Source organism: Mesocricetus auratus, unplaced genomic scaffold, assembly GCF_017639785.1.
Source record: "Mesocricetus auratus isolate SY011 unplaced genomic scaffold, BCM_Maur_2.0 Super-Scaffold_4256, whole genome shotgun sequence".
Taxonomy (NCBI): domain Eukaryota; kingdom Metazoa; phylum Chordata; class Mammalia; order Rodentia; family Cricetidae; genus Mesocricetus; species Mesocricetus auratus.
Genome location: NW_024429182.1, coordinates 97,605,078 through 97,617,710, shown reverse-complemented (window position 1 = coordinate 97,617,710; position 12,633 = coordinate 97,605,078). Strand labels below are relative to the sequence as shown.

The 12,633-nt window shown below is 40.8% G+C and overlaps 1 protein-coding gene across 2 annotated transcripts in view; it reads left to right on the top strand.

The window, feature by feature from the left end:
* The window catches only part of Fam168a (family with sequence similarity 168 member A), a 121,660-nt gene that overhangs the window by 98,166 nt on the left and 10,861 nt on the right, over positions 1–12,633 (top strand). Inside the window, exons 3-5 of one of the 2 annotated variants that reach the window (XM_005074006.4) lie at positions 3,050–3,130; positions 6,396–6,422; positions 11,917–12,042. In XM_005074006.4, the coding sequence (XP_005074063.1) occupies positions 3,050–3,130; positions 6,396–6,422; positions 11,917–12,042 (234 nt within the window). The remainder of the gene's footprint in view (positions 1–3,049; positions 3,131–6,395; positions 6,423–11,916; positions 12,043–12,633) is intronic. The other variant, XM_005074007.4, reaches the window with a different exon arrangement.

The window sequence follows — 12,633 nt, the reverse complement described above, 5'->3', positions numbered from 1 at the left end:
ATGAATTCCAAGACAGCCTGGGATACCATGGGTTAATAACTCTTAATTAGAAACATTGAAGGATTTAGGTATTTGTGGTGGTGCATGCCTTTAATCCCAGCACTCGGAGGCAGAGGCAGATGGATCTCTTTAAGTTTGAGGCCAGCCTGGTCTACATAGTGAGTTTCAAGACAGCCAGAGCTACATAGTGAGACCCTGTCAGTAAATAAATAAATATAAAGAAAGAAACATTGAAGGATGATCCTGTAACTTTCCTCTAAAGTAAAAGTCATCTGAAAATAACATAATAGAAACATAGTTGTCTGTGGCATACAATCTCTTAGCTTCCCAGATTACATCCCTTGATTCTCTTCTTGAGAAGTGGCACATCTCTAGATTGGTAATTAAGTGACAAGTTGGCTACTTCAGTTCTAAAGCAGATCAAGGTAGAGCCATGAATTTTCTTTGGAATTCAAAGGATTTATGTAACAGCATATTAACAAAGATACATTATTAAAGCTCTAGTACTTACAGATCCCAAAGAAGCTTTTAGGGATTTAGGGAGTTAATCTTTGACTTTTAAAACTAGCTTTTCATTGTTAGTCAGAATACCAGTTAGGGCTAAAAATTGCAGGGAGTAGTTAGGTGGGCACTAATACACTGCTATTGCAAGTTGAGTTTGATTGCCTTATTGGATGTATCGTGGTAAAGTATGTGAGGACTTTCCCCAGGGTCATTCTTACCACTCCTCACTGTTGTCCTGGTCTGAGCCCTATTTTCATAATTGCCAGCTTGGTAGGAAATAGAATCCATGTAAGAGACAAAGCTCCCTGAGGGTGTTTCTAGACTGGCTTAGTTGAGATGGGAAGAGGTATTCTGACTGGGTGACATCACAAGATCTTGTCTGAATAAAAAGTACAAGGCAAGTCAACTACCAGTGTCATCTCTCTGCATGCAAATGTGACCAGCTGCCTCACTGTCCTGCTGCCAGGACCTCCCCACACTGAAGGATGGTACCCTTAAACTGTGAGCCCTGATTAACCCTTCCTTAAGCTATTTTTCTGAGATATTTTGCTACAGCAAAGAGGAAATAAATACACTTCCCAACTTAAGGCCTCTGCACTGAGTGGTTTTTGTTGTTGTTGTTGTTTTGTTTTGTTTTTAATCTAAAATGCTCTTTCCCCCCACTGTCTACTTGTTATCACATGTAGTTTCCTTCAAGCCTTTTGGATATGGATTTTTCTCAGTGTACTTTACCAGTGATCTAACTCCAATGCATTTCTTCTTTCTTTCTTTTTGTTTTTTTTTTTGTTTTTTGTTTTTTGTTTTTGTTTTTGTTTTCTGAGACAGAGTTTCTCTGTGTAGCCCTGGCTGCCCTGAACCTCACTTTGTAGACTAAGCTGGCCTGGAACTCAGAGATCAGACTGCTCCTGCCTCCCAAGTGCTGGGATTAAAGGTGTCACTGCCTGGCTCAGTGTCAGTTTTTTAATGTTCAAATGATTTTAATTTAATTAGAGTATACATTTAAAAATATATAAGTAAAAGTTTTAAAAGGGGGCAACTTAAAAAATCTTTGAAACACTTTTTTTCAAATTTTTTTATTTGTTTTTATGTAAGTAGTTACTTTGCGTGCATGTATGTATTTGCATCATGTATATGCCTGGTGCCCACAGAGGCCAGAAGAAATGTCATAGTTATAAATGGTTGTGAGCTGCCATGTAGGTGCTAGGAACTGAACCCAGATCAATTAACAGAGCAGCCAGTGCTTATAACCATTAAGCCATCTTTCCAATACAGACTCTGATTATTCCCTTAGAAATGAATTTTAGAAATAACTTTTTAAAAGTAGATTAGATTACCAGTGAGGACTAGAGGCTTGGGATTTCCAGTGGTTACAGAGCTTCTATTTTAGATGGCAGAAATGTTTTAGGAACATACAGAGGGCAGTTGTATAGCACTAAGAAAGTAATGAAGTGTTCTGAATTGCCCAAATAGTATATGAGTTACTTTTCTGATCACTGTGACAAACTACCTCAGAGAAATAGCTTAAGGGGGATTTATGTTACCCCATGGCTTCAAGGAACAGTCCATCATGGCAGTGAAGGCATGGTGTTTTGGCACGATCCGTGAGGGCAGAGCTTGTATTTGTTTGCAGATGGCAGCAGATAGGAAACCAAGAAGGTATGTGAGGCAGAGCCAAGTTATAACCCTCAAGGCCTGCCTCTCCTGGTGGCTTATGGTGTCTCCTAGGTTCTACACCCTCCCAGAACAGTGCTAACAAAGGGGGACTAGGTGTCAAACACATAAACCTGTGAAGGGACATTAAGCATTTAAACCATTACAAGTGGTTAAAATGACAAAGTTTTTATTTAGTACATTAGGGAATTTCAAAACCATAAAACAGTATATAGGGCTGGCTAGATGGTTCAGTGGATTAAAAGCACTTGCCACACAAACCTGGTGACCTGAGTTTGATCTCTGGATTCCACACATAGCAGAAAGGAGAGAATTGACTCTACCAAGTTTTTCTTTGACCTCGACCTCCACACCTATGCAGTGGTGTGAGTGTGCATGTACATTCATGCCCGCACACATTGGTGTACACATATAAAATCTTTGTTAAGTAGAACTTTTTTTTAAAAAGAGAATATATTGAAAACTATCTGGGGGCCAGTAAGATGGCTCAGTGGGTAAAAGTATATGCCTTCATGTATGTATATACACAAAATAAATATGATAATAATAAAAGTAAACTGTATGAACAAAACAGGTACCAAAACTGTTAGTGCTGAAGGGGTTACCTTTTGGGAAGAGAGTAAGTAATGTTGTATCAGGAATGTGTTGTATATGCTTTATTGTATGAATGTCTGTACTATTTCTCCCATTCTACAGTGAGGATATAAACATATTGCATGTATTGTTTTTTTTAAATAGGGTTGCATATTTGGGGACTTTTCTCTTGAAAGTTTGAAAGCTGTTTATACAGTCAGAAATAGTCTATAAAAATACCGAAAGCCACGCCTCCCTAGTCCCCATGTCTAACTGAGGCTTTTCTTATATGTCTTTGTAGGTTACCCCACAGCCTACCCAGCAGCTGCCCCTGCCTACAATCCCAGCCTGTACCCGACCAATAGCCCCAGTTATGCTCCAGGTAAGCAATGGGTGGGAGCAACCATGGTGAAGAGGGTGGAAATCAGCCTTCATTTGTAAAAACAAATCCACCAGTCAGTCCTTCCCTTGTGACTGTCCTGGAGTCAGCCAGTTCTGGCTTGATTCTCTTTGGAATCTTCTCTGGGAACTGGGACAGAACAATCTCATATTGGGAGTGGGAGTAGAGTCTCCTTCATGCTCCCTGGGACTTGAGGGTGGCCCCTTTCTCCTCTGCTAGAATATATGAGACATGCTTCCACCTCGTAGAACTGCTTCATCTCTCTCAAGCAATGTTCAAATTAATTTTTACTCAGTCTTGCCTGAGGCTGCCATTGGAATCTCTCTCTCTCTCTCTCTCTCTCTCTCTCTCTCTCTCTCTCTCTCTCTCTCTCTCTCTCTCTCTCTCTCTCTCTCTCTCTCTCTCTCTCTCTCTCTCTCCCTCCCTCTCTCTCTTTACCTCCTTCCATTCCCCTTCCTTCTCCTTCCCTCCCTCTTCTGGGGTGTAAATTTGGAATAGAGTGAGAGACTTGCCACCAGAGTAAAGGTTCTTTTTACAGGCTGAGACAATTTACTTGTTTTTTTCAGAAATAGAAGACATATAACACTTCTTGAACAGAGAGATTGAAATGGGTTTGAAATACTGAAGAGGTGCTAGGCATGATGGCATACACTGAGGCTGAGGCCACAAGTCTGAGGTCAGCTTGGGCGCATAATAAGAAAGAACCCCCACACCCCTGCAAAAAAAAGCTAGTGAAAGAAAATATGAAAGGATCTTTTTTTCTTCCTATTTTGGGGCCAGGAGCATTACTGGTGTTTTAACCACTGATCTAAATCCTGGACTCAGTTAACGTTCAACACCCATGATCAAGACGAAGGAATGGGCTCTATGGTTTGGAAATCCTGGGTTTGAATCATGATTAGTCTTTTCCCTTAGTATACAGCCTTGGACAAGTCACCTCACCTTTCTGAAATCACATGTAACCACTTTCCTCAGGGCTGCAGGTGATTTTACATAAGTTCTTTATTTACTCACTAAACATTTATTGAATGTCCTCTATCTATACTGGGATAGAAAAAGTAAACATTGTCATCTTTGCCTGAAGGAACTCATAGTTAATTTTGGATCCTGGTTTATTAATAAATGAGTTGTATTACAAATAGTAAGTAATATGAAAGAACACATATTAGAGCAGAGGTAGAACCACAATCTACCTGGAGGTGATAGTAGGGGGAACTTCACAAAGGAACTAACAGTAAAGACTTGAGGCAGAAGTAGGAGGTGCCTTTGGAGGCACACAGGGGAGGAGGGCACATTACAGGCAGAGCATGCTCGTAAAGGCATGGCAGAGGTGTGGAACCTGGCTGCTGAGCCTAGAACTAGCAGGGTGATTGAAGCATAGACTCAGAGGGACTGGATGAATCTGAACTACAGACTACAAGGAACAAATTTGGAAAGACCTTAAATGTCACATTCTCTCCTCCATTTTCTTATTTAGTGAATATTATGGAATTGAAAAGCTCCCAGGGATTCTTTAATTCAACCTCCTTTGTGATTAAGACATCCTGAAGAAGAGCTGTTCTGTCCCACATTACCTGTTACTGACAATAGCTTATAGATTAGAATCTTGGGCAGATTTCCTGTTCTATGCTTTTCTGTGCCAATCTAGTATTGATTCTATAGTCATCTCTTTCTTCTAAGGTGTTTAAGACAGAAAAGAACATGGGCTGTGTTTGTAGACCTATATTTGAGCCCTGGAATTATTATCATATTACAGACATGCTGTGAAGTTACAGGCAGCTCCCTCATTTATTTTTCTTTTGTCTTGTTTATACAGCTGTGGACTATTCTAGGCAGGCATGGTGGTGAACATCTGTAATCTCAATACTTGGGAACTAGAAGCAGAGGATCAAAATGTATCCTGTGCTGCATAGCAAATCAAAAATAGCTACACAAGAACCTGACAACCCCCCAAACAAAGTAATAGTAATAGATGTGTCCTGCATTATTAGTTACTTTTGTTCCACTATGATCAAAACACCTGGGAAGAGTACTCAAAAGAAGGGAAATACGTTTTATTTCACCATTTCACAAGGTTCAGCTCATAGTCTCTTGGTTCCATGTGCTTGAGAACATTATGGTGCTAGGAATGTGTGGCAGAAGGGAGCTGTTCACTTCACAGCTAACAGGAAGTAGAGAGTAGTAATACAATGGAGCCTGGGCAAGATGCAGCCCTGAAGGGTACACCCATGACCTGCTTCCCCCATCCAGACAGGACTTTCTACCATTTCCTCATATAGAATGCATAGGCGGGCTAAATGATTCTCTCATTGGTTCTGAAAGCTATGTGGGTACCTGGGCTCCTTCCCAAGTACTTATCAATTTAACTTCACAGGAGGCAAAAGCTGGCCAAGACTTCTTTTTCAGGATCCAGGGAGCAAAGGGATAACATGTTCCTGATAATAGAAACTTGAAAGCGAAAAGGATAAATAGACTAATGTCAAAACTCTCTTATAGGAAGTATGTCCTCATCTCTTGTCTCGTTTGAATTACAATGCCACTGAAGTATGCTTATAGTTTTCCCATTCCCATTTTGGTTATTACAGACTTGGGGGAAAATAATCTGTTTCTAAACACCTGCACATTGAAGCTCTGTGAAAGGCAAGTTACAAATGTGCCAATGTGCCTTTTTACCTTTTTCTTGTAAGCTAGAGTTTCTTGCCTCCAGTTTAGCTCAGAGAACATTAAGTAACTTTCAAAATTAGATTTAAAATGCCATGTATCTGAGATTCAAACCCATTTGTCTGACCCCATAGCCATGTTCCTTGTACAGCATAACATTATCCTAGGTGGAATGTCTCTCTGAGAGGCCTGTGATGGCCATGATTATCCCCTGAGCCTTCATTCTAAAGTCTCTGTCATGCCTGAAATCCCTCAGCAGTTCTTGGGAGAATTGAAATGGTCTTAATATGGACAAGCAAAGAGTAGGACCTTGTGCCTGCTCATATCCAGACAATTTTTGGTCCATTCTCTGGAAGATCCTGTGGCATTTAGGGAGGTAGGTACTTCTTTGCAACTAATAAACTTTGCTGGATGGCAAGTCTGTCACCCTTTCCAGGGGGAGGTACTTCCCATTCTCTCCATTCACTGCTTCTTATTCAGCCTGGGGGGAACTGCTATCTTGAAACAAGTCTGTTATGTAACTGCAATATGTACAACTTTGCACAAATTCTTAGTGGTAATTTCAACTAACATTTCTATCCAACAGAGTTTCAGTTCCTGCATTCAGCTTATGGTAGGAGAGCTATTTTTCCTCATCTGTATTATGGCCTATGAATGTGTTATCTTGTAACAATGGTAGATTCCCTTTCCTTTCTTCCCCAAATCCTACCTCCTAGGCTTGGGCTCCCCCAGGTGGCTCAGCAGCAGTTCCTATAGCATGCAGGAACATGTCTGATGGTGCAAAATCATGGGTTGGAGACACACATGAACCATTCCCATAGGGCAGTAATGAAGGATCATGGCACTAAAAGGCGTCTCACACCCTAACCTGGCTGCCTGATTCAAACACATGAGTGAAAATTCTAGGGCCTGTGTGTGGTTCCTCTGTTTGTTTTATGGTAGGCGCTGAGGAGCCCCTTGATTATGTCTATTAGACCCCAAAACACAGTCAGATGGCCCCAGGATCAGATTTTCCTTTCCATTAGCAGTCTGACATGTTTGAAGACCTGGTTGACTTTAGATATATTCTGTTGCCTTCATCCTGATCTTGAGCTCTGGCCTTATTTTCGGATCATTTTTCTGGATGATGAAAGGTGTGGGCCAAGTGTGCCAGTGGGTGAAAGATCTGAGTTGAGTTCTCTGGGCAGTGTGAGCTCCAGGCCCAAGGCACCACGGGAACTTCTGGGCACCTGTGAGGGTCCCAGCAGTGTAACTTGACTAGGTCCTTGTTGTCGTAGACAGTAAGGGACCATGGAGAAACTTGCCACTTTTGCTACACTCACCTGGGCTGCTCATGATGTTTTTGTAAAATCTTTTCATGTTTTTCCAACTTTTAATCTTGTTGTTGAAAGTGAATTTTTTATACATGGTACATACATCTTTCAGAAAGACGAGCTGTGAAATTTCTTTTTACTACTGCTGTGGGCTGTGTGATCTTGGGCAACTTGCTAATGTCCCCAGGCCATAGAGTTTTTCATGTGACATGATCTCAGGTTCTTTTAAATGTTAACATCCCATCCTCTTGTAATTTTTATAATTTTAATGGTGCTAGCTATAGACCTGTGCTAGCTACTCACTTATGAGAGGTTTCTTTGCTTGTTTGTTTGCTGCAGAATGTATGAACTCAAACAAAAGACTCTAAGAATTTAGAGAAGGTACATGCTCCCTCATTCTTCCAAATAGAACAGTGGTTTTCAACCTGTAGGTTGCAACCCCTTTGGGGTCAAACAAATCCTTTCACAGGGGTCATCTAACATCACAGGAAAACACAAATACTTGCATTTTGATTCATAACAATAGCAAAATTACAGTTATGAAGTAGCAACAAGAATAATTTTATGGTTGGGGTCACCACAACATGAGGAAGTGAATTAAAGGGTTGCAGCATTAGGAAGGTTTAGAAACATTAAATTAGAACATCTAATGTGTAGAAGTATGGGTGGAGCACTTCATGGAGTATTCTATGAAAATACAAAGACCAATAAGATAAGGTACCTATTCTCTAGAAACTCAGAATTTGTTGGAAAGATATTCAAGGCAACCAGGTACAGAGGCCTGTAAGGCTCATAGAAACCGGGATAGTCAATTATGTGGGATGATGTGATCAGAGAATGGGCAGAGACAAAGATTTCATAGTAGAATCAAGTCTCTAACTTGTGATTGATTACTTAATACCCATGTGCCAGGTGGACTGTGAGGACAAATGTGCCAGAAGAGCTAGTAGAGGGCACAAAGCCACAGAGAAGTAAAGCTCCTTGGCACACTCTGGGAATGATAAGTTTGTGCACAGTAGTGTGGGTTGGAGAGTGAGGTGTGTCAGTCAGGAAGAAGACAGTAGTCAAGAAATAGGACCATCTTTAAAACCCCAGAGCCGATCCCTAGTGACCTGCTTCTATGAAGGCTCTGCCACCTAAAGGTTCCACCACCTTCCAAAATACCACCTCCAATCAGAGACCAAGTGCTAGGACTTATGAGCCAGTGCAGGATATTTCAATTTAAACCACAAGAGATCATCATTGTTGGGTCAGGGGAGTCTCGGATGCAGGCTTTAATCTACAGCCTGTAGGTAACAGAACCACAGAATGTTTCCGAGAGTTTTATGATTCTGCTTAGACCAGTATGGCTTTTGCTTGGAGATTAGAAGGGACAAGTTAAAACAAACAGATCCAAACCATTAAGAAGCAGTTAAAGTGGCTGAGGTGAGAGATGATTGGAGATTGAACTGAAGTTGGCCACAGCTGTAGGGATAGAAGCATACAGCTACCAGAACTAAAAAATCATTAATACTGATGATCTATCGATACTGTGATTATTACTGCCAGCTTACAATACAACAAAACTGAAGTTCAGACAATTAAGTGACTTGCCCAAAGTCTCACAGCTAGTAAATGGCAGAGCCCAGGCTAGATCTCAGATTTCCTGACTCAGTACATGGTTCAGGATGATGGTCCCTTGCTGCCTCTCTTTGTAAATGTGCTTAACAGATTGTTCTAGTGTCAAAGGGTGTGAAGGTCCCATATCTAGGAAGTGAACAACTCAGCAGCTAGATGTGGACAGTCTGCTGTGACGGGGTCATAGCCCTCCACATGTTTTTGTCTTTCTCCTCTGTCCTTTTTTGTACATCTGTATTAAGTAAATAAAGTTTTAAGTGAACAGCTTAAGTTTTTCAAATGTGATTCACCTGTATTCAATTATTGCTTAATTCAAAGGACAAAACATTTTTAGGAGGTAGTTCCTTTTCAGCATCCCAAACAGGTCTGCCTGACAGAGAGCTCTTTTTATCCCCCACGCTGCTAAAAGCTTCATTCAGTTGGGACTGATTTCCTGCAGCAGCTGTGCTCTGCATTGCTACCACCATCAGAAAGGGTTACTGTAGAGTTGAACAGAGAGACACAATCAGTCATTCAGTTAATGAAGAGGTTAAGTTGACTGCTAAAAATTCGTTTTCATTTAGTTTTCACATTTATCCAATTGTTTAAATTATTAACTATTCTAGCATAACGAAAAGATATAGCTAAGCATGGTGGTACATGCCTTTGCTTCTCTGTGAGTTCAAGATCAGCCTGGTCTGCAAAGCAAGTTCCAAAACAGCCAGGACTACTACACAGAGAAACCCTATCTCAAAAAACAAACAAACAAAAAAAAATCCAAAAAGAAAAGATACAAAAAATTCTGTTTTCTTTCTGTATATAATAAAACCAGAAGAAATTTCCCCTTTATTTGGAAAATGTAAAGTTTAGCCTAAGTGATCATTTAGGAAAGACAATCAGTAACACAATGGCACTTGCTTCTTTCCTGATTGATGTGCAACATTATCTTACTGTGAGATGCTGTCTTGTTCACTCCCTAGTTGATGTGTGGCTGAGTTGCATCCCCAGTAGACTGTAAGTACCTTGTGTGCAGTGATGTAACCCACGTGTGTTCCTGTCCACCGTGGCACTCCCCTCAGTGCTAAGTGTAGTTAGGCTTTAGTACTCTGTGGCTAATTTTGATTTAACTTCCATTGTCACACAGTCCTTCAGGCAACTGTCAGACTTTTGGCTTATAATGAAAATTATAAGTATACCCCCACTCAGAAGAAGAAGAAGAAAAAAATGGAACAAATCAGGACCTCTAAATTTTCCAAATTATTACGGCCAAATTTAGACCTCTTGGTCTTTGGTAGAGCCTCATTGAGATCTTAAGGCATGGAATCGCTCTATTTGGCTTCTCAGAGCTACATATTTGACACAACAGGGAGTTGTTTGGGGATGTTGTGGCCTTCCAGCCATATGGAATATCTATCTCTGAATTTGGAGATATTGTGATAAGATTTTTTGACAGTTAATTGGGTCCTTCCACTCTCTGGAGAAAGACACCAAAGATATTTATTAAAAGCAGATTCCCTCCTCCTGCAGAGGCTACACAACAGTGTCTGGCTGTCTAGCAAAGGCTCTGGGCTCTACATGGAGTTGTGCTGTCTCCATTTCTCTTGCCAGATTCTCCTTTTAGTGTCACTTTCCTGCCCATGATTTCCTTCTCATTCCTCAGCATTTGCTGTATATATTGCGGGCCATTAATGCAAGCAAAATCAGCCTTTGCAGCTACATTCTGATTCTAGTACAGAAAAAAACAGCAGAATCCACAGCCTTCTCTAGCCAGTATAATTCTGTGATAGAAGGAACAGTTGTAAACCAGGAAGCAAAGGCATTGTAGAATCTCTCTGGAGGTAGCAGACCCTGTAGGAATCAATATGACCAACATACCTTTTCCCTGTCTTTCCTTACCTCATTTGATTGTTGCCAGTCCAGCCCCACTTCTGTTAATATACTTTAAAACACCGTGCCCAAAACTCCCAAGATCTTATTAGAATGTAAAAGATGTTATAAAGAAAACAATTCATCCTTTTTTAAACCATAAAATAGAAATTTGGACCAAAAATGTGTCTCCTCTAGTATTTGAAAGGATGGTTTTCCTTTCTTTTCCTTTCTTTCTTTGTTTCTTTCTTCTTCTTTTTTTAAGGCACCCCCCCCCCATTTCCTCTCTCTCCTTTCCCTCAGGATACCATGACGGTAAGTTTTTAAAGTTATTCCCCACTTCTAGAATACTTAATGAAATTTCTCAAGTTGAGCTTTGAGCTGTCCTGGAAAGTCTCTACAGATTTCAAACTAATTTCTGTAACATTCACCCCAATTTTGACACTTTCATAATGGCCAAAGGATCATCTCTAACTCATGAGGCACTGTCTCAGTGGAACATCCAGTAGCACCTATTAGGAGATTTACAGACATATGCAAAAAGTATATTTATCTGTCCCTGGCTGGTATGTAGCTGGAGTTGGCAAGGAGTGCTCATTGCCTAGCTAATAGCTAATAGTGCAGAGCCTAGGCCTTTTCGGCTGCCATGACCACAGCTCAGTCTGTTAGAGGAGATGCTGTCCCTGCAAGGCTCATGTAAAATGGTAGTCACTTGTTAATTTCTCTTTGGAAGCAACTCAACTTTTTTTCCATTTGTTTTTGTTTTTGTTTTTCCAAGACAGAGTTTCTCTATGTAGACCAGGCTGGCCTCAAACTCACAGAGATCTGCCTCCCTCTGCCTCCAAAGTGCTGGAATTAAAGGAATGCACCTCCATACCCAGTGCAACCTACAATTTATTAACCATACCTCCAGTTAAGATTTCAGACCAGAGGGAATATTCTTAAGACTCAGTTAATCTAGCCCAGTACACTGTTAAAGAATTCCAAGTTACTTCATGTTAGTGAGAAAGTGGTAGAGAAATATACTACAGTTTTAGATCAGAAGGTCAGGTGGAAGATGGAAATGTTCATGGGCATCTTCATGGTTTTAGTCATGGGTAGGAAACCCATGTTTTAAGTGTAGGCTTCCTTGGATTTAAGTCAGTTGGAAGCTCACTTCAGCACTCCTTCCAACCCACTATCCCATCTCAAAAAGGCTGAATCATTCTGTGTGTCTGAGCAGGCTCCTTGAGTTATGTTTCTGTCTAGCACAAGACTCTTGCTTTTGTGTTTGTAATTGGTGGCACCCACACCTTACTTCTGCCTAATGCCATTCTTATGTCTTCCCTTAAGCCACTCTGCTGATGAAACAGGCCTGGCCACAGAACTCATCTTCCTGTGGCACTGAAGGCACCTTCCACCTTCCAGTGGACACCGGGACCGAGAACCGAACTTACCAAGCGTCCTCTGCAGCTTTCAGTAAATACAGCCTGTCTCTTCTTCTCCTTGTTCCAGTTGGTTGGGACTGATTTGTTCATTAAGAAGAAAGGAAAGGGGATTTTTTAAATGACATTTTTAGTATAAACACTGTTTTAAGAGGTTCTCCTACTCATGCAAAAAAAAATTTGGCTTTATCATTCAGTAAAGATGATCATCTTTGATCATGCCCTCAGCTTTAATATCCACAGCAGCAAGAGAGGAGTACCCCAGGCCAAGAAGTTGGATTTGTGAAAGACTATTACTTCATTTTAGGGGAAAAGATCAAGGCACAGTTGAAGGCTTTGTGTGTCTCTTCCCATCCACAGGGTTTCTTGACCTTAGCACTACTGACATTTGGGACAGATGAATTCTTTCCTATGCATGGTAGGATGTTTAGCAGCAACTGTAGCTTCTCTCTGTTAGATACCAGTAGCAAAGCATCATTGTCACTACCAGAAATGTCTCTAGATAGGACTCAGTATTCCTCTGGAGAAGAAAACTGCCCTTTATATAAGAAATAGTGCCCTAGTTCATGTAAATTACACTATGGGAACATGGTATGACATGGACAGAAGCAGATGGGTTATGTTC